This window comes from Scyliorhinus canicula, chromosome 11 (genome assembly GCF_902713615.1).
Source record: "Scyliorhinus canicula chromosome 11, sScyCan1.1, whole genome shotgun sequence".
In the NCBI taxonomy this organism is placed as follows: Eukaryota; Metazoa; Chordata; class Chondrichthyes; order Carcharhiniformes; family Scyliorhinidae; genus Scyliorhinus; species Scyliorhinus canicula.
In genome coordinates this window covers 99529383-99551570 of record NC_052156.1, presented here as the reverse complement: position 1 = coordinate 99551570, position 22188 = coordinate 99529383, and the positions used below count along the sequence as shown (strand labels likewise).

The 22188-nt window shown below is 47.4% G+C and overlaps 1 protein-coding gene across 1 annotated transcript in view; it reads left to right on the top strand.

Moving 5' to 3' along the window:
- The window catches only part of LOC119973221 (dynein heavy chain 3, axonemal-like), a 714697-nt gene that overhangs the window by 32051 nt on the left and 660458 nt on the right, over window positions 1-22188 (top strand). The window contains exons 5-9 of the mRNA XM_038810887.1: window positions 6218-6421; window positions 7369-7499; window positions 11007-11202; window positions 12606-12800; window positions 13172-13360. Coding sequence (XP_038666815.1) covers window positions 6218-6421; window positions 7369-7499; window positions 11007-11202; window positions 12606-12800; window positions 13172-13360 — 915 coding nt within the window. The remainder of the gene's footprint in view (window positions 1-6217; window positions 6422-7368; window positions 7500-11006; window positions 11203-12605; window positions 12801-13171; window positions 13361-22188) is intronic.

Here is a 22188-nt window from a genome sequence, read left to right as displayed (position 1 = left end):
TGGGTGCTGCTGGGCACCATTGTGATCCACAGCAACCACATCTGCTGTAAGTTTAAGCAGCTCACGGAACCCCAGCTCTGAATTGATGATCTGGAGTCTGTGCTTCAGACACCGCAAAGCATCAGGGAGAGTGAGGTTACCTGGACATCTTGGTCCAGGAGGCAGTCACACCCTTTAGGTTAGGTACTTTAGATTTGGTAAATTGACAGGGATAGTTTGATGTGACTACGAATGAGAAAGGCAGCCCTCACACGTGTCCACCAGGTTCAAGGTTCTTGTTACTTGTGTGAATGAGAGCAGGAGCCCAAGGAAAGATGAGCAAACTGACCATAGAATCATGGTGCAGGGGACCATTCAAACAGGGGGAGTAAGTAGGAATGTAGTAGTAGCTTGGGACAATATAGTCAGGGGTGTAGATACGGTTCCTTGCAGGAGCAAGAGTCCAGACAGCTGTCTTCCTGCCCAGTGCCAGGGTTCTGGACATCTGTCCAGAGCTGGGGAAGAACTTGCAGTGTAATGGGGAGGATCCAGTGGACATGGTCAAGAATGAGGTTATACTGAAGAAACATGAGCTAAGTTAATAAAGCAAAACTTCAAAGGGGCTGGATTACTATCAGAGCCACAGGCAGATTAATAAAGAATAAACTAAAAGAGGGAGATGATTGGGTAGCTCAAAACTTGTTGTGGGAGAAATGAGCCTGGGACACTGGCACCAGAACGGCCTTTACCTGAACTATGCTGGTGACAGGAACGGACAGTGTGCACAAACATAACACAGTGGGCTAAACCGCTGGCATGTAATGCAGAACACTGCAGAACAATGCCAGCAGCGCGGGTTCAATTCCCGTACCAGCCTCCCCAAACAGGCGCCGGAATGTGACGACTAGGGGCTTTTCACAGTAACTTCATTGAAACCTACTTGTGACAATAAGCGATTATTATTATTAATTATTATTATAACAGTACACCAGAAAATAACGTCAGAATAGAGAAAAATGGTAAAAGACAGAATCAAAGTCTCTCTGTCTGAATGCACAGCATTCATAACTAGATGGATAAATTGATAGCACAAATGGAGATAAATGAGGATGATACATTGAGGAGATATGGTTACAAGGTAACCACTGCAGGGACCTGAATATTTCAGTGTATTTGACTTTTTGGAAGGATAGTAAGAAAGGAATAATAGGTGGGGGAGTTATCCCTCAGAGGATGAGACTGGGAAATTAATAATGGAAAACAAGGAACGGCAGCAACTTTGAACAAGTTTTTTGTATCTGTCTTCACAGTGGAAGATACAAAAAACATCCCAAGAATACAGTAGTAGAAAATCAAAGGTAAAAGGGAGAGTGGAATCATGATTGCTAGAGAAAAGGTACTAGGAAAATCAATGGGACTAAAAGCTGACAGGCCCTCTGGATGATAGTCTGCAGCCTTGGGTCTAAATGGAGAGATAATGGATGCATTCATTGTGATCTTCCAATATTCCCTGGATTCTGGAAAGTCCCCAAATAGATTGGAAAACCACAAATGGAACATCTCTATTCAAGAAAGGAGGGACACAGAAAGCAGGAAATTCTAGGCCAGTGAGCCTAACATCAGTCATCAGGAAAATACTAGAATCCACATGAAGGACATAGTAGCAGGACATTTAAAAAATAGTATTACAATCAGGCAGAGCTCATGGTGTTGGCTGTAATATATCAGCATGGATAGAGGATTTGCCAATTAACAAGGAACAAAGAGTCAGGATAAATAGGTTATTTATGATAAACTGTAACCAGTGGAGTGTCACAGAGATCAGTCCTGGGACCACAGTGGTTTACCGCCTATATTAATGATTTGGATAGCAGGACCGGGTATATTGGAGACAAATTTACCATTGGTACAAAGATAGGGAGGAAAACAAGTTGTACGGAGGATACAAAAAGTCTGTAAAGGGACAAAGATAGGTTAAGTGAGTGGTATAAAGTTTGGCGGATGGAGTATATTGTGGGAAAATGTGAGCCTGTCCACTTTGGTGGAATATTATTTAAATGAAGAGTGATTGCAGGATGCTGTGGTATGGAGAGATTGAGGTCTTGTACGTGAATCACAAAAGATTAGCATGCAGCTACAGCGAGTAATTGGAAAGGCAAATGGAATATTGGCTTTTATTGCAGGGGGGTGAAATAATAAAAGTACAGAAAGGCTTGCTACAACTCTACATTAGTGAGACCAAATGTTAGTGCTGAGCACAATTTTGGTCACCTTAAGAATCAATATATTCGCATCGAAAGCAGTTCAGAGAAGGTTGACTGAGCTGATCCCTGGGGTGAAGGAGTTTGTCTTATGTGAAAAGATTGTGCAGGTTGGGCCTGTACTCATTGGAGTTTAGAAAACTGAGAGGTGGTCTTATTGAAATGTGTACGGGGAGGCGGGGACATAGTACTTTTGTCACTGGACTGATAAACGAGAGACCCAGAATATTGCCGCCACCGGGAAAAATCTGTAATTAAAACAAAGAACAAAGAACAAAGAAAATTACAGCACAGGAACAGGCCCTTCAGCCCTCCCAGCCTGCGCCGATCCAGATCCTTTATTTAAATCTGTCGCCTATTTTCCAAGGATCTACTTCCCTCTGTTCCCCACCCATTCATATATCTGTCTAGATGCATCTTAAATGATGCTATCGTGCCCGCCTCTACCACCTCCGCTGGCTTAAAAGTCTAGTGATGACCATTGTCGATTGTCATAAAAATCCATCTGGTTCACTGGGAAGAAAATCTGCCGTCCTAACCTGGTCTGGCCTACATGTGACTCCAGACACACAGCAATGTGCTTGACTCTTAACTGCCTCTTAAGGGCAATGAGGGATGGGCAATAAATGCTGACTCAGCCTACAACGCCCAAATCCCATGAATAAATAATTAAATAAAATTGTGAGGGATCTTGACAAGCGGATGCTGGAAGGAGGTTTTCCTTTGTTGGGGAATCTACAACAAGGGGGCACAGTTTAAAAATAAAGGGTCTTCCATGTAAGATGGATTTGAGGAGGAATTTCTCCTCTCAGAGGACCTTTAATTTTGGAATTCTACATGTGAAGACTGGCCGGGTTATTGAATATATTCAAGGCTGAATTAGAGATATTCACGATCTACAAGGGAGTAGAGGGTTATGGGGAGGGTATAGGCAGGAAAGCGAGGCCATGTTCAGATTATCCATAATCTTACTGAATAGCGGAGGGGCTGAGTAGCCCAAATAGCTGACTCCACTAAATATTTCTTATGTATCTCACACCTCATCTGAATTTGTCAGGGCTAATGTTGAAGTTGAGTGGAACATTAGCACTGTAGGATTCTGTAATATCTGTGTTTTCAGATTAATTCTTCATTTGAATAGCAGAGGGCCAACTCTATCTCACCCTGATTAACTCAGCAAAACCTCTCAGCATCCTCTAGATTAATGAGTATGTTTTGAAAATTGCAGATTGGTGTCTGATCAAATCTGTAGCGCAGGGAATTCCTGCCTGTGTTGTTCTGTTAATCAGAATAAGAGCAACACAAGGTCATCAATTCCATACCAGTCCGATACACAATGCAATTTACAGTACTCCAAAAAAAAACAATTCTGATTTTATATTATATATCGGCATTTTCAAAATAGATATTTTGACTCTTTCTTTGTGTTTTATGACAGTAAACGCTCTTTTTTGTTCTGCCTTTAACTTACCATAAGCTTCATGAGTGCATTATCAAATGTTTCGCACTGAGCCATGTGAGGTGAGATTAAAATAGATGATCAAAAGCTTGGCCCCAGAGGGAGATTTTAATGAGCATGTTAGAGGAGAGACAGAGAGAGGTGGAGAGGGTCAGGAATGGCCCAGGCAGCTTAAGGCACGACAACTAATGGTAGAGCAATTAAAATCAGGAGAACATCAAGAGACGGTTATAGGTGCAAGAGGAGGTTTCAGCGATAAGGAGGTGCTTGACGATTGAGGGATTTGAAAACAAGGATGAAAATTTTCAAATCGAGGTTTTAAGGATCTGGGAGCCAGTGATATATTTGCAAACACAGGGCTGACGGGGTGAATAGGACTTATTGAGGCTTACATGTCTCCTGGGTTCCTTTAAAATAAATCATTAGTCTTCTAACTTGGCTCCACGGGGAAATTATTGTGTGACATCAACCAAATGTACCTATGACTAACAGAAAGGCAGAGAGTTTCCTCACACAATGTTTCTGATCCTCTGTAACTCCACATGGTGTCAATCAGGATCTGCAGCACCTCAAAAAGCTCTGTGCTCACCTGCCACCTCAGGGGGAGGGTGGGAATATTGACTTAACTCCAAAGAAACCTCCTCTCCCCCTCCTCCTGTGCTAAAATGAGGCTTCTTGGAATTTTATTTCTTCCCTGACCTGAACTTCCCTCCCTCTGTCCTCCCAATCCCGCTTGGACTTCGCGTGGGTCCTCCCGCTGGACACTGGTATATGTCATCCCAGCAGACTTACTGACCTCTAACCATTGCCCCCAAGTTCAATAAGGGACTGGGCATTAGAAACCCTATTGGATGCTCTATCTGCCATCTTGGCTGAATGTCACAGATCCTATGGTTCTATTAGGAGATGAGTTAGGGATTCTGACCAATATTTATCCCTCAACCAACTTCACTCAGCCGGATGATTTGTTATTTTGTTGCTGATTGGCCGAGTTTGTATTGGACAGATTGTCTGTTGTGTTTCTCTGCATTCTAACAGTGGTTACATTTCAAAAATAAACAATTGCCTGTAAAACATTTTGAGATGTTCTAGGGTCATGGCAGGTGCTATTATAAATGCAGCTTTTTGTTATTGAACATTAGTAAAAGTAAAGTGATGTCGCCATAGTCCCAGATGACCATAGACAGCTTTCCCCTTTGAGGAGAAGAGCTGACTGATGGTGATTTAACCAGAGGATCATCACACCTCAGACAAGGAGCATGAATAACCTCAGCCAGTAGGGGAATTGAAGCTGTTGGCCTGCATCACAAAGCAGCTGTCCAGCCAACTGAGCTAAACCGGCCCCATTTGTTCAGTTGTACAATAGAGGCGATGTAACAACTAATGAATTCGGCACGAATGGTGGAAACTGGTTTATTCATACAGGTCTCTTATTTAATTCTGTCCACTTGGAAATGTTTAGTCTTTCACACCTTTGAGGCAGATAATGCTGATTGGTGTCAGTGCAATGTGGAGGAATGTAAAACAGTCAAAAAGTCTGATTTAAAAAATTGTAAATGGATTAGAATTGATCTGTGAGAGATTGCAATGTACAGTCATTATAAAATGACAAGATTCATTTCCAAGACACTAACAATCACTGCCAGATATATAATCCTTTTTTTAAGAAGGATATTGGAGTTGTAACTTTCTTGTATTAAATATTAATATTCCAATAAATATGCATAGCTTTGCTATCGTAAAGGATACCTTTGCATATTTTGTATCTTAATGATTTTTGCGGGGCGAGGGGTACCGTACCGTGCAAAAAGGATTGCGCTGTGTAAATGAAAATGTAAATGATATTGCTCTGTCAGGATGGGGAGACCATCCCTTAATACGTAACCGAGAAATATCCGCAAAGCAGCAGAGCAACTTTTCAGCTCACACTGCCAATTCAAAGGAACACGTTAAATGGTTTAATTGTTAATATTCAAGGTGGTTCCAAATGAATGTCACCAAACTATTATCTTCAGAAGCAAGGTCAAGGATAGTGCAGTCTGGGCTTAGAAATGGTTCATTATATTGATAAAGTGATTGTGACTCTCGGCCCCAAATCAATCTCATAGTCTTCAACAAGCAATGAAAGATGATAAGTACCATTCAACTGATTTGCCATGGGACAGCGAGTGATACCTGGTCTTCCTCAACACCCAGTCTCAGGGAGGGATCGAGCAAAACTGACAGTTCGTCAAATGGGAATGGGGGGAGTTGTGATCAGGGCTGTAAGGGGCTGGTTTAGCTCACTGAGCTAAATCGCTGGCTTTTAAAGCAGACCAAGCAGGCCAGCAGCACGGTCCGTACCAGCCTTCCCGGACAGGCGCCGGAATGTGGCGACTAGGGGCTTTTCACAGTAACTTCATTGAAGCCTACTAGTGACAATAAGCGATTTTCATTTCATTCATTTTCAAGTGTAACATGCCCCTCCCAGGTCTCCTGCTGCAAAGACTGAGAATATTTAATGGTCTCCAATTCACAGTGGCTGATTGACCGCACCCAGAAACTGGCCAGCATTGTAATTAATAAAGTTCTTGCCGTGTCTGAGACGTTTAATCGCAGGATCTGCCAGCAGTACGACAGCATCATGAGGAAAATAACAAACACAACCGACTCCACTCGCAAACTGATCCAAGTGCAAAATTATGTGGATACCTTGAGGAGCTGTGAAATGCTTCAGATTCAGGTAGAGCCATTTCTTTTCTTCTCTGTAATTTGGGGATTTTAATGACAGGCATTCCAATAGGCCAGAGCAGAATGTCTGAACTTCATCTCTAAAGGTCTTTCCTTCTGCTGATTTCTGACACAGAGTTAAAGATTTAGTTTGTGGTTCTAAATGCAGAGCAGAGTTTTTATCCTGTGGTGGTGCAAAGTTAATGTTGCATGTTTCAAATTTGCCACAAATTAATCAGCATTCGTAACTTCTGCGTGATAATCGAAAGATCTGTCTTGACTCCCTGATGTTTAATTTTGTACAGGGTGTGTAGCTGCAGGCTAAAATGTCACCCCGATGTCTCGCTATTGAGAATACCTGTAACTGTGTTAATGTGAGATACCTGACAGGGAATCTGTGGCATATACAGAGGGTTTTGGGGGGGGGGGGGGGGGGGGCATGGCACATCTGACAAGCCTCAATATTAATGTCTCTTTTTAAATTAAACATGAAGCACACAGCCATCTTTTTAATTACTGTCATAAGGTGGGGAGGAGTGAAAGTACACTGATAGGCTGAAAAAACCCATCCATAGGGAGTTTTACAACATCTATAGACTGCTGTGTGCTTGCAGAATCAATCCACTTGACACTCCACACCTCACGTTAACTTGCCTCCGTATCGTAGAATGTTTGTAAAACAAAGCACAGAGTCTACAATATAGGGAGATCTATCTGAGTAAAGCCATCCGTGTCTAATCTGGCGATGTCAAAATATCTGAACTCAATAACTTGGAACCAGCTGGGAAAAATAGACAAGTTGTGTGTTTGCATTATCCTGCTCATCGTCTCCTGGGTATTAGTGAGTTGGAAATCATTTTAATTATCGGTTTGTGTCACTGCGATTTGAGTGCCCAGCACTGAGGAACGGTCCATGGATTGTGGACTGGAAACATAAGAGCTCTGTGTCATCTTGGACAGGACAAGCTGGACATAGCGGCTGAGAATCTCCTCTTCCTGGTGGACTATACCTCGCTTTCCAAGAAGGACATCGTTCTGAATGGCAACACCTTCTCATGGCCAGAGAGGATCAGTCCACTCATCAGAAACAGGTCTGTTTGCAAACTCACCATGTCCCAGGGAAGAACAGTACGTCTCTGTACAATGAGCAGCCTGTCTGTGAAAGATTTGTAACCCGTTCCCTTAGCACTGAGAGTGGGAAAGAGCACTGCTAGTCGAAGAGCTGAGAAGATCAGTTACACAAGGTTTTGCATATTTGTTTCAAATGTCGAATATTCAGTATTAAACTTGAGTCTTAAAACCGTGCATCAGCAAAAGGGGATGGCATCTTATAAAGATTATCCCATAAAACAGAGAACAAATCTGTGCTTCTGACTTCAGTGAAATGAACAGTTTCAATAAGTTATTGGCTTAACATCCTGATGCATAGAACATAGAAAAATACAGCACAGAACAGGCCCTTCGGCCCACGATGTTGTGCCGAACCTTTGTCCTAAATTAAGAACAAATTAATCTACACTCCATCATTCTACCGTAACCCATGTACCTATCCAATAGCCGCTTGAAGGTCCCTAATGTTTCCGACTCAACTACTTCCACAGGCAGTGCATTCCATGCCCCCACTACTCTCTGGGTAAAGAACCTACCTCTGAGATCCCCCCTATATCTTCCACCACTCACCTTAAATTTATGTCCCCTTGTAATGGTTTGTTCCACCCGGGGAAAAAGTCGCTGACTGTCTACTCTATCTATTCCCCTGATCATCTTATAAACCTCTATCAAGTCACCCCTCATCCTTTTCTGTTCTAATGGGAAAAGTCCGAGCACCCTCAACCCAACATCGAGACTTCCTTCTGAAAGTAATGTCTGCAACTGGATTGACATGGAATTAGAACCACATAAGTCCTACAGTGCAGAAGGAGGCCATTCAGCCCATCGAGGCTGCATAGACCCTCTAAAAGAGCACCCTACCTGGGTCCATTCCCTATCCCCGTGACCCAAGCTAACCTGCACATCTTTGGACATTGGGAGGAAACCAGAGCACCTGGAGGAAACCCAGAGAGAGAGTGCAAACTCCACACAGTTACCCAAGGTCAGAATTGAACCTGGGCCCCTAGATCTGTGAGGCAACAATGCTAAGCACTGTGCCACCGAGGATTCACTGAGGATTAAAATTAAATTATCTTTCATTCAGGTGATTAATCATTGCTAGTCATGGCTTCAACTGCCTAGGCCCGAAACTGTGGAACTCCACCTGAAACACCCTCACTTTCCTCCTTCTCGCAGACTCCTTAACACTAACCTAAATTCTGTGTCCCATCTGCTGTTTGCACTCGCGATTGAGCCGTTGGCCATCACATTAAGAGGTTCGGGGGTATGGAAAGGGATAGTGCGGGGAGGGGATAGAGCATAGGGTGTCCTTATATGCCGATGACTTGCTGTTATACATGTTGGAACCGAGTGTTTCGATAGGGGGAATATCAAGTGTTTGGGTGTTTCTCGGGGACAAACTAAATCTAGACAAGAGTGAATATTTTGTGGTGTCTCGGCCGGGGGTGGGGCAGGGGTGGGGGAGGCTGCCATTCCGTAGGGCAGAGACTCACTTTAGGTACCTGGGGGTGCAGGTTGCCTGGGAGTGGGGGTGGTGGGGGGGGGGGGGGGGGGGGGGGGGGTTGGTGGGGGGGGGAGGCTCCGCAGGTACAACATTCCTACTTTGGTGGGGAGAGTGAAAGCCGATCTGGCGAGGTGGGATGGTCTCCCTCTGTCACTGGCGGGTCGGGTACAGGCGGTTAAAATTAACGTGTTGCCGCGATTTCTGTTTATTTTTCAATGCCTACCGATTTTCCTGCCAAAGGCTTTTTTCAGAAAGATTGAGGAAAGGATCACGTCGTTCATATGGGGAGGGAAGGTGGCCAGAGTGAGGAAGGTGCTGCTACAGAGGGGAAGGCAGGCAGGGGGTTTGGGTCTCCCGAACCTGATGTATTATTACTGGGCGGTGAATGAGGAGAAGGTGCAGAGCTGGGTCAGAGGGGTTGATTCCCAATGGGTCAGAATGGAGGAGAGTTTGTGCAGGGGGTCGGGACTGAAAGCACTAGCAACAGCACCGCTCCCGATAGCTCCAGGGAAATACTCAGGGAGTCCGGTAATAATAGCTTCATTAAAAATCTGGAGGCAGTTTCGCCAACACTTCGGGTTGGGGGCAGGGTCAAGGGAAATACCGATTCGGGGGAACTACAGATTTCAGCCAGGGAGGTGAGATGGAAATTTTCGGAAATGGGAGGAGAAGGGGATTAAGACACTAAAAGATTTGTTTCTTCGGGGTCGGTTTGCAGGACTGAAGGAGCTGGAAGTGAAGTATGGGCTGGAGCAGGGGGAAATGTTTAGATACATGCAGGTTCAAGATTTCGCCAGAAAGGAGATACAGAGCTTCCCGGAGGAACCGGCCTCCACATTGCTGGAGGAGGTGCTGACGACAGGGGGACTGGAGAAGGGGGTAGTGTCAGTGGTTTACGGAGCTATATTGGAAGAGGAGAAGGCACCACTGGAAGTGATCAAAGCAAAGTGGGAGGAAGAGTTGGGAGAGGTTATAGAGGAGGGGGTCTGGTGTGAGGTGCTCCGGAGAGTGAATGCCTCCACCTCGTGTGCGAGGTTGGGGCTGATACAGCTGAAGGTGGTGTACAGGGCACACCTCACGAGGGTGAGGATGAGCCGATTCTTTGAAGGAGTAGAAGATGTGTGTGAACATTGTGGGGGGGGGGGGGGGGGGGGGGGGCGCTAATCACATTCATATGTTTTGGTCCCGTCCAAAGCTAGAGGATTATTGGAAGGAGATTTTTAGGGTAATTTCCAAGGTGGTGCACGTGAATCTGGACCCGGGCCCCCGGGAGGCCATATTCGGGGTGTCGGACCGGCCAGGGTTGGAAAAGGGTGCGGAGGCAGATATCGTAGCCTTCACCTCGTTGATCGCCCAAAGGCGGATCCTGCTGGGATGGAGAGCAGCCTCTCCACCCTGTGCCCTGGCGTGGTGGGGGGGACCTGTTGGAATTCTTGAATCTTGAGAAGGTTAAGTTTGAACTGAGGGGAAGGATGGAGGGGTTCTACAATTCATGGGCATTATTCATTATGCACTTTCAAGAACTGGATAACATTGAACATTAGTTGGGGGGGGGGGTGAGAGGGTTGGGGGGAAGGGGGGAAGTGTATTAATGGCGATTATGGGTGATTCCTGATTTCCTTTTTGTCATTTGTTTAGTGAACGTGGAGGCTACTGTTTGGGGTTTGGTGGGAGGATGGGATCGTTGTTATTGATATGGGGATTGACATATTTGTTACTGATTATTGTTTATTGTTGGTGGGTGTAAATTTGGGAGAAAATGTGAAAAAAGAGGAGAATAAAAAATATTTTTTAAAAACGCTAACCTAAATCTCTCCATTCATGGCTCAGAGTCCAATTTTATTTGATAATCATTCCTGTGAAGCACTTTTAAAAGCGGAAAGAAATGACTAACACCACTGGCATTGCAAACAGTGCCCAGATTCCACATCATCCCTGTTGCTAAGAAAAAAAAACATCTTTCTTTTCCCAAACCTTGCCTTAGTGAGATGCGATTACAGAGAGAACATGATGTGGCAGTTTCCAAATTGGTCCAGTGGCAGAATGATTTTATAAAGCGTATTGCAGAAGCTGCTGCCTTGGTGAAGAAATTTCAAAAGAAGGATCGTATGTCTGAAGCACAACAGTATGTCCAGAAGCTGGAAGACATTAATAGAAGACTCAAGGAGTTTGCAGAGGAGGTGAGTCTTGCCAAGTTACTGTTTAGGAAATATCTGCAATTTTATTCCGAAATAATAAGGTTGTTGAGGAAGATGCTATGGCTGTATCAAATTTTTAAAAAACACATTTAGAGTACCCAATTCTTTTTTCCCCAATTAAGGGGCAATTTAGCGTGGCCAATCCACCTACCTGCACATCTTTGGGTTGTGGGGTGAGACCCACGCAGACACAGGGAGAATGTGTAAACTCCGTATGGACAGTGACCCGGGGCCAGAATTGAACCCGGATCCTCGGCACTGTGAGGCAGCAGTCACCGCACCTCCCCTGGGACTGTATCATGTTTTAAGTTGTTTTTGCATAAACTCTACTCTTGAATATTCTGCATTCCATTTATAAAGAGGTGCTAATCACCTCAGGCCTGTTCCCAAAATTGTACTGAATAAAAATCTAACTATACATTACAGTGAATATCAGGAAGGCAAACAGCAGGTGCACTTTGCTGTTTTATATTAGTGAGCAAACTAGTAGCAGGATGGAGGTTAAAAACTCCTTCAATTAAATACAGTGGAACCTACTGAGAATACATCCTAAGTCTTAATTTCTAAATGACAAATGCCATTGGTTATACCTTTTAAAAAAAAGAATTACTGTCCAATAGCCCAACCGACATGCGTTCGGAGTGTGAATGCATTTGAGCTTGGCCATGCCACCTGCCAATAGGGGGAAAGAGGCAGTGGAGGGCGGGGGAGGGAGAAGAGGGGCGGCGAGGGAGGGGGTTGGTGAAGGGGGCGGGGGAGGAGGGAGCCGGGGAAGGTGAAGGCCGGGGGGAAAGGCGAGGGGGGGGGCAGGTGAAGGTGAAGGGGGTGGGGAGGAAGGTGAAGGGGATGGGGTAGGGGGGTAGGGTAGGTGAAAGGAGTAGGAGGGAAGGGGGAGGAAGCCGGGGGGAGGTGAAGGCGGGGGGGAAAGGCGGGGGGGAGGGGGGGGGCAGGTGAAGGTGAAGGGGGTGGGGAGGAAGGTGAAGGGGATGGGGTAGGGGGGGTAGGTGAAGGGAGGAGGAGGGAAGGGGGAGGAAGCCGGGGGGGAGGTGAAGGCCGGGGGGGAAAGGCGAGTGGGGATGGGGGAAGGTGAAGGGGTGGGGAGGAAGGTGAAGGGGATAGGGTAGGGGGGGTAGGTGATGGGAGGAGGAGGGAAGGGGGAGGAAGCCGGGGGGAGGTGAAGGCAGGGGGAAAGGCGAGGGGGGGTGGGGGAAGGTGAAGGGGATGGGGTAGGGGGGGTAGGTGAAGGGAGGAGGAGGGAAGGGGGAGGAAGCCGGGAGGGAGGTGAAGGCAGGGGGAAAGGCGAGTGGGGGTGGGGGAAGGTGAAGGGGTGGGGGTTGTTCCGTCAGGTGGTCAGGATGTGACTGGTTTCTTTTGTTGCTGTTCAGAAAGCCCTGATCAACCATGAAGAGGTTCTGCTGGAGACAGGACACATTAGCCCTTATCCCCAAATCCAAAATATTATCAACACTAAGGAGCCCTATGAGAAACTGTGGAAAATCGCTGTGCAGTTTAACTTGCACTATGACAAGTGGATGAATGGCCCTTTGCTCCAAGTCAATGCTGAAGAAGTGGAACAGGAGGTTAGAAATTATTAAGATTTATCTCTCTGTTTTAAACATCAAATCTAGTCTATGCCGAAATCTGCCATCCTATAATTCATGCTGTGTGACATTTTATGTTTTAAAATATAATTTAATAATTTATTTTAGATATGCAGATTTGTACCCTTGCAGGGTATTTTTAAAATGTTGCCTGCCTTAAAATTGATAGTTTTAGATAGTTTTAGATTGAAATCAAAAGTCTGCATGAGAGCAAGTTAGAGATTAAAATGACAAATAACGATTTGCATTGCCGAGAAGATTCATCAGGGAAACCTGCAAATTAACCAGTTATTCATGAAGCTTTGGTCACTTGCAATAAATCTTTTCTTCTTGTAAAATGTTCCCATCAGGTGCAGAGTTTATGGAGGGTCAGCTACAAGCTAACAAAGGTTTTCAATCACCCAGATTTACACGGACCGTTGAAAGTTGCGACGGCCATCAAAACAAAGCTGGAGAAATTCAAAATCAACCTGCCTCTGATCAATGCTCTCTGCACCCCAGGGATTAAACCACGTCACTGGGATCTGATGAGCCAGAAGGTAAGATGATCATTTTCAGGGCCCCAGAAATGTTGACCAAGATCCTGCAGAAGGATGTTTTGCCCACACATGGATGTTTTCCTACCTGGTCCCCAATGACTCGGTGGTCAGGTGGACGGCCGACAATATGGATTGAGCTGCAACAATGGTTGGGAGTTTCCATGTCGCCCACTCTTTGCATCGGATGTTGATCCATCTCAAAACAGCGGTCACCATCAGACCATAAGACATAGGAGCATAATTAGGCCACTCAGTCCATCGAGTCTGCTCCACCATTCAATCATGGCTGATATTTTCTCATCCCTATTCTCCTGCTTTCTCCCCGTAACCCCTGATCCCCTGGTCACACATACCAGCGGTTCACTTTTATACCAGCATATAAGTCAACCTCTGTTTTTGGAGAGCTTATTTGTGGCTTTAAAGGTCGGTAACTGCAGAACACCAAAGGATATAAGTAGTGAAGTTGGGCAGCACGGTGGCACAGTGGTTAGTACTGCTGCCTACAGCGCTGAGGACTCTGGTTCGATCCCGGCCTGGGTCACTGTCTGTGTGGAGTTTACACATTCTGCCCGAGTCTGCGTGGGTCTCACCCCCACAACCCAAAGATGTGCAGGTTAGGTGAATTAGCCACAATAAATTGCTTCTTAATTGGAAAAAAAAACAACTGGGTACTCTAAATTTATCAAAACTAAAAAACATAAATGGTGAAGTGGAACCGGGGAACCTGTGCAGGTATACATAAAAACATATACAGGTCATTAAAGCTAAAATCATTCACTTTGAATCCAAGAAAGATTAAATGAATATGTTCTAGTTGTGAGAGACTAGGAACTGTGATAAAACAATAAGATTTGGCTGTCCTGGTAGATCAATCATTAAAGACATGGGCGACCCAGTGACACAGTGGTTAGCATAGAACATAGAACAGTACAGCACAGAACAGGCCCTTCGGCCCTCAATGTTGTGCCGAGCCATGATCACCCTACTCAAACCCACGTATCCACCCTATACCCGTAACCCAACAACCCCCCCCTTAACCTTACTTTTTTATTAGGACACTACGGGCAATTTAGCATGGCCAATCCACCTAACCCGCACATCTTTGGACTGTGGGAGGAAACCGGAGCACCCGGAGGAAACCCACGCACACAGGGGGAGGACGTGCAGACTCCACACAGACAGTGACCCAGCCGGGAATCGAACCTGGGACCCTGGAGCTGTGAAGCATTTATGCTAACCACCATGCTACCCTGCTGCCCATTGCTACCCTGCTGCCCCCTGCTGCCTCGTAACACCAGGGACCCATGTTTGGTTCCAGCCTCGGGTGACTGTGTGGAGTTTGCAGGTTCTCCCTGTGTCTGTGTGAGTTTCTTCTGGGTGCTCCACATTCCTCCAACAGTCCAAAGATGTGCAGGTTAGGTGGATTGGCCATGATCAATATGCAGGGTTACGGGATAGGGCGGGGTGTTGGCCTAGGTAGAGTGCTCTTTCAGAGGATCGGTGCAGACTTGATGGATTGAATAGCCTCCTCCTGCATTGTAGGCATTCTATAGACTAGAGAATGGGCACTGAAATTAATTTTTTTTTAAAATTAGAGTACTCAATTTTTTTTCCAATTAAGGGGCAAATCAACATGGTCAAGCCACCTAACCTGCACATCTTTGGGATGTGGGGAGGTACAGAAAGTAATAAAAAAAGCCTGACAGATTGTTGACCTGAGTTTTAAAAGGCAGGAACGCAAGGAGGAGGAAGTGATGTTACAGCTGGACAGGCACTTGATGAGACACATACATAGAACATAGAACATAGAACAGTACAGCACAGAACAGGCCCTTCGGCCCTCGATGTTGTGCCGAGCAATGATCACCCTACTTAAACCCACGTAACCCGTATACCCGTAACCCAACAATCCCCCCATTAACCTTACACTACGGGCAATTTAGCATGGCCAATCCACCTAATCCGCACATCTTTGGACTGTGGGAGGAAACCGGAGCACCCGGAGGAAACCCACGCACACACGGGGAGGACGTGCAGACTCCACACAGACAGTGACCCAGCCGGGAATCGAACCTGGGACCCTGGAGCTGTGAAGCATTGATGCTAACCACCATGCTACCGTGAGGCCCCAAATACCATTTGGAGTAACTGGTTCAGTTCTGGGTCCTTCACTTTGGAATGGGCGCAATGCAGATTCGGCAGAATGATGCTGCGGTTAAAAGATTAAATTATGAGGCGGGGTTGCACAGCTTGTATTCCTTCGAATTTTGGAGGGTAAGAAATAATCGCAATCAAGATATTTAAATATGATTTAAATATGGGGCAGCAGGGTAGCATGGTGGTTAGCATAAATGCTTCACAGCTCCAGGGTCCCAGGTTCAATTCCCGGCTGGGTCACTGTCTGTGTGGAGTCTGCACGTCCTCCCCCTGTGTGCGTGGGTTTCCTCCGGGTGCTCCGGTTTCCTCCCACAGTCCAAAGATGTGCGGGTTAGGTGGATTGGCCATGCTAAATTGCCCGTAGTGTCCTAATAAAAAAAGTAAGGTTAAGGGGAGGGTTGTTGGGTTACGGGTATAGTGTGGATACGTGGGTTTGAGTAGGGTGATCATGGCTCGGCACAACATTGAGGGCCGAAGGGCCTGTTCTGTGCTGTACTGTTCTATGTACTATGTTCTATGAGGGTAGGTAGCAGGATGATGGTACCTGACCCTGTCCAAAGGAAGTCTTGGGATACGGGTCAGGAATTTCTCTGAGATTCTCCCATTGCATTGCTGTAAGTTTGATGTAAACTTTGCGGTCGGTCAGGGTCATCAGAATCTGGGCATGTCTTGGCTGCATAGTTGGACAGGCAGGCTGGCACCTGCTCACCTTAGAATGGCCCCTTTCAAACTTGACCAAGTATGGCATGCTGGGATTGGAAGAACGTTTGGAAGATTGCTGGGGACTGGCATTTTATGATCATAATGAGCTGGTAGCTGGTAAATCCATCACTGGAGAGATGGGGCTAATATCCACATGCCTGCCATCATGGTGCCCCCCCCACTTTATGCACATGTTGGGCTGTGGATGTGGGCTTTGGATGCGAGTCCAAAAGAACCTCTCTGTGTAGTCGAGCAGCTGGCACCTGACAGGAGCCCTCGTATCAAACCCATCATGTCAATGAGAGATCTGAGGCCAAATACAAAGGTAACAGGCGGAATTCCTCCGACCCCCCCGCCGGGTCGGAGAATCACCGGGGGCCGGCATGAATCTCACCCCTGCCGTCTCCCGAAGTCTCCGGCACCAGAGATTCGGCTGGGAGCGGGAATCGTGCCACACCGGTCGCTGAGAGTAATGAGAGTCCGTGGTGGGCCATGTGTCTCTCTGAAACATTGTGGAGGAATTTAGCGTGGTACGGGACCCTCCTGTGTCCCAAAGAAATGCCACGGGGTTGTCCCCCGGACTGTGCCTGCCACTACCGGTCCTACCGGACTTGTCTCAAGGGTGTCGCAGACCCAAGTTGGGGAGTCTGAACACCGTCAATTGGTGCTGTCATGTCTGGGGTGTCTGAACGGGCGCTAACACTGTGAATTGGCTTGCCCTATTCCTATTTAGGGTGCCTGTCCTGCTGGTTTCTCTGCTGCTTCTGGGGCGCATTGCACTCTCGTGCGAAGTAGTCCTAATTGGCCACAATTATAACACTCCTGGGATTTGTTCTGCTGTGGGCCGTTCCTGCCCTCATTTACCCATGCGGGGTTCTGCTGCGTCCTAACATGTCTGCCTGCTCTTCCTCTGCTCTACCGTATGCTGTTTTTCGTTGCATGGATTGTTCCCAAGCGCGGGACAATCTTTTCAAAACCCGTTTCTTGTTGTGGGCCTCGTCTGAGGAGTCGTAATTTGCGCAAGGTCTCTGTCCTGCCTCTGTTGCATGAGAGACCAGGATTCAAATCCATTTGGCCATATTATCTGGAGACAAATGGGCGCGTGCTAACTCTCCAAACACCGCTGTGAAATGAATCCACAAGTGTCCAGCAAACGCTGTCTGCAACTACTCAACCTGTTCGGTTGTTCGGTTCCCTGTCTTACCAAGACCGCGCGTTGCGTGTCTTGGTAGGCCTTATCATATTGGGTCTGAAAACTACTCAAATGGTCGAGACAAGATTCCTTTTGTCCGCTTGGCATCAGCCACCTCTTTGTCCCTCGCCGCTAACTGCTCTCTCAGTTCCCTGTTCTCTCTCTCATATTCGCTCACATCTCCTTTACTATTCTTATCTCTCTCCTCAATCTCTCTACGGAGCGTCCTAACAACCTCCTCTGTACCCGCAATTGTGCCAAGGAGGACATGATTGCCATTGGCTTGCGAGCTTTTCTTGTGAATCTCTGACAGGTTCTCCCACCAAGTATGCCCTATACTTCTGGGACCTGTTTCATCATTCGCGCAGAATTCTCTTCAAAGGGGCCAACCTTTCCCTTTGAGGTACTTTCTGATTTCCTCTTCCCATACAGGACATTGTCCTACTCTACTGGTCGCTGCAACCTCGAATTCTTGGGGGTTTTTAAGGCGTTCCATTGCCTTCATTGCCGTTTTTCTCACTATCTCTGGGTTCTCTACTGAATTTGGAACGGGGGTGATAAAGTGGTGATGTAAACACGAGTACGGCTTATGCTAATTTCCGGCCTACAAAACTCCCGACAGCTTTACGCAACAAAATCTCTCAGGTTTACCTTGTATCCCTGTTAGTACGCATGCATTAACACACTTCCGAATCTTGATGGTTTGATCAGTATTGGTCTTACACTTGTGGTTTTCTGTTTCCAATTGGATATCTAATTCAAAGTTTGGGTTCTCTCGGAGTGACTCGGCCACTTCTAGGTTGAGTCCCATCAGAGGTCGCCAGTAAATGTTGCTCTGTTTATCTGGTTACAAATACAGCTGTCAATATGGTCGCCTGGGGCGCTGAGGGCAAAGGGGGGTGGGGTGCAGTTAGGTGTCACATAGTTAGTGTGACAGAAGCTTCACATATGTATCCGGTGTTACATGTTTTAATGGTGAACATTCCCCCTAGCTACAGATAGCGACCCGCCCCTCCCAGGTGGAGGCAGCCTGTTGCTTTCCGCACCCTGTGGCCTTTGGTGCCCTTGACGGAGGGCCTGGAGACGGGAGCCCCGGCAACATTACCGGTGTCACTGGCATCGCTATGCCAGCCTATTCTGCCTGTTGCCCTTGAGATGTTCCAGTGTCAGGAAGTGGGATTCGGAAGAACTGGAGACCACTGTTGTTCCCTAGGTGGCAAGCCCTGGGTTGGCCTCCAGCACTTCCTCCTCCCTGACAGTGCCCGTAGGGCCCTGCAGGTCTCCATGGGACAGGGAGGCAGCCGGAGTGAGCTCCGGTGGCCTCTAAGTCTTGTGACTCTGCCAGTACTGGCGGCTCCCCATTGTCTGCACCATGGTGTCGACACCCTCAGTGATGCTCCTCGGTGACTGGGCCATGCTCTGCAGTCCCTCAGCAATGTCCAGCTGTGCCTGGGACATCAACCATGCTTGTCTCAGTCTGAGCCATGCCTTGGACACATCACTCAAGACGCGAATGTCGTGATCCAGGCTCAACGGCTGTGTCCTATTACCTGCATTAGCCTTGGGAGAACCTTGTCCAGAGGCTCAGCATCTGACTGGGACCCAGCTGAGTCCTGGAATCCAGCAGACCTCCAACTGTTAATTCCCTTGGATGTTCCTGCCCCAACTGATGTGCATCAGCAGCCGTGGAGTGCCCACCAGATTGTGCCCCAGAAGCCTGTCCACTAATGTCGTCCACCAAGGTGTGTATCTCTGCGCTGGTGGAAGGTGGGGGTAATAGTTGTGACGCCTCAATGGTGGTCTCCTTGGAGATCACCTCTGAAGTGGTCTCTTGTGTGATGGTGTCTGGGGGGGGGGGGGGGGGGGGGGCACACCTCCAGATGTCCCGGCCCCATTAGATGGAGATGCTGCAAGACAATGAACATGTGGTCAGTGAGAGGGAAGGATCACTTTGTCTGACATGAATAACTCCCTTGATTCAGGCCATCTGGGTGAAGGGGCAGTGGATCTTCACCTCTGCAGTGCAGCCAGACCTCCCTGTCGGTGACTGCTCTCTCTTCAGTCAGCCCTGCGATTTCCAGGGCCCGTTCCTCATAGGGAGTGAGAACCCTCATCTCTGGGACTCCGCCCCCCATCTTGGCCCTTTCTCGCTTATTATGGGCTACCTATGCCTGCAGAAACAAGGAGGGCTTTGTGAGCTGCACACTCGATGTACAATCACTCGATGAGGATATTTTCTTTGGGCTTTGAAACCCAGGGTCCCTTCTTCTTGCGATAGTTCTGCCTTGGGGACTCCCAGGCTATCACTGAAGATGTTCCGATGTTCCTTCCTTTATACTAGTCTGCTAGCATTGAGTCATAGGTACACACCCATAACTGGCCATTGTCCCATCCAGACCCTAACTCATTAATGGATAGTCCTGTTTATCCACTCAATCAAGATCCATTGTCCTCTGAAACACCCTCATCTGACCAGTTAACAGCCCATTCTGGAGTCTGATAGCTTCTTTTGCCTGCCTTAGTCCTGCTGCAAAGTTGATCACCTGTGTCTGGAAATTGGTTACATATTCAGAGCATGGTCTTGTTCTTTTGTGAAACTGCGAGTGAGTAATCACAATAACGAGTTTGTGTTCAGCTGAGTGCTCTTGCAGACGGCCAGCACAAACAAAACCAGGCCACACAGGGTTAACCCAATGACACAGGCACTAGACAGACTCACAGACTCGGACAGACTCAGTGACAAGGAAAAAGTATACAACTAACAGCAATTTAACAAACACAAGTTCTCTTTTTCAGCTGCCAGCAGCTCTGAAAGAATCGATTGAAGTCTGCAGACTATCTTTTAACTTTATATTGAATAAAACCAATCATTTCCCAATTTCTTTCAAACATGCATTTAGAATATAATAATTCGAACCCTTTCCAAATTGTTAATTTAGCTTTTTTTGAAACTCAAAGACATATCTCCCCAATCTATATCCCCGTCGTCTTTATCCCCAAAGATGCACATTACACTCCTTTGGGTGGAGACTGGAGACACTCCAGACTGCAGGCGCTAACCTCTTTTCCCTAACTTCCAACACTGAGGATAAATTCCCACACTGACATATAAAACTAATATCCCCTCCCCCCCCTTTGACACAAAGGATCCCTCGAGGAGCCTTTTGTCACTGGCCACTTTCCACAAGATGCTTTGAATATCCTTTCCCTAATCCCAGACTTTGGATCCAAAGAGCCATGCTTTTTGTTCACTTCTTTTAACTGTTTCTCTAATTCTTCCACTCACTACTTATCAGTACAGATACTGAAAGCACGCCGAATTTACATCAATACTAATGAACTTACCAACAACAAGACAGTTAACGCTACCAAACAGTACAGGAGGGGGTGGGTAAACCCAGTGAGAGGAGCGCCGATGCAACTGTGCTGCGCTTTTTAATCTCAAGGGTCCGTACCCTAGTTATTGATCTCTCTCTCTCTCGTTCTCTCTCTAGTTCGTCACCCATTTGTGGGAATCGACTCGGGTAAGGCTCTGACTTTCACTAAATTCCCTCGCAGAGATTTTACCCAACTCCCTTGACTATCCTAGATCTAAATACGTAGTTTGTTCACCTTGTGTTACAGGCACCTGTGGCGGGATTCTCCGACCCTCTGCCGGGTCAGAGAATCGCCGGGGGGGCGGCGTGAATCCTGCCCCTGCCGGCTGTCAAATTCTCTGGTGCCGGGGTTTTGGCAGGGGCGGGAATCGAGCCGTGCCTTTGGCAGCCCCCCCCCCCCCCCCCCCCCAGCGATTCTCCGGCCCGTGATGGGCTGAGTGGCCACCCATTTTCGGCCAATCCCGCCGGCGTGAATCACAATGGATCCTTACCGGCGGGACCTGGCTCCACGGGCGGCCTGCAGAGTTTTCAGGGGGGCGCGGGGGATCTGGTCCCAGGGGGTGCCCCCACGGTGGTCTGGCCCGCGATCGGGGCCCACCGATCCCCGGGCGGGCCTGTGACGTGGGGGCACTCTTTCCCTCCGCAACGGCCGCTGTCAACCTCCGCCATGGCCAGTGCGGAGAAGAACCCCCCTGCACATGTGCTGGGATGATGCCAGCATACGCTAACTCGCGCCGGCCGGCAGAGGCCCTTCGGCGACGGTTGGCGTGGCACCAAGTCCTTCAGCACCGGCTGGCGTGGCGCAAACATTCCGCCGCCTGCTTAGCCCCTGAATGTGCGGAGGATTCCGCACCTTTGGGGCGGTCTGATGCCGGAGTGGTTCATGCCACTCCTCGGCGCTGGAGTGGCCCACCCTGCCGGTTCGCGGAGAATCCCGCCCCTGACTTGTGGCCCAATTTACTGGTTGGAAACCTGTACTGTCCAACACATGAAGTATTTGCCCTCTTAATTCAGACTCAGATAGGGTATTTGCCCTCTTAATTCAGACTCAGATAGGGTATTTGCCCTCTTAATTCAGACTCAGATAGGGTATTTGCCCTCTTAATTCAGACTCAGACTGAGTGTTAGAGTATACAAGGTTGATGGGTTCCACTTCGGAGCAACTAGGTTACTTATCGAATCCTATCCAGGGACGCCAATGTTCTATCTGTAAATCTCAGATACTTCGACCAGTGTATCAATCAAACGTTTTACCTGGGTGCCCTTATTTGTGAGACGAACAAAGGACAAAACAGGTTTGCGGTTTAACGCAATTTTATTTACAATTCTCTCAGACAGTTATTACCCGCACCTAGTGAAGGAGTCTGGCTGGGCTACGATCACTCCGTGTGGCTATCTTC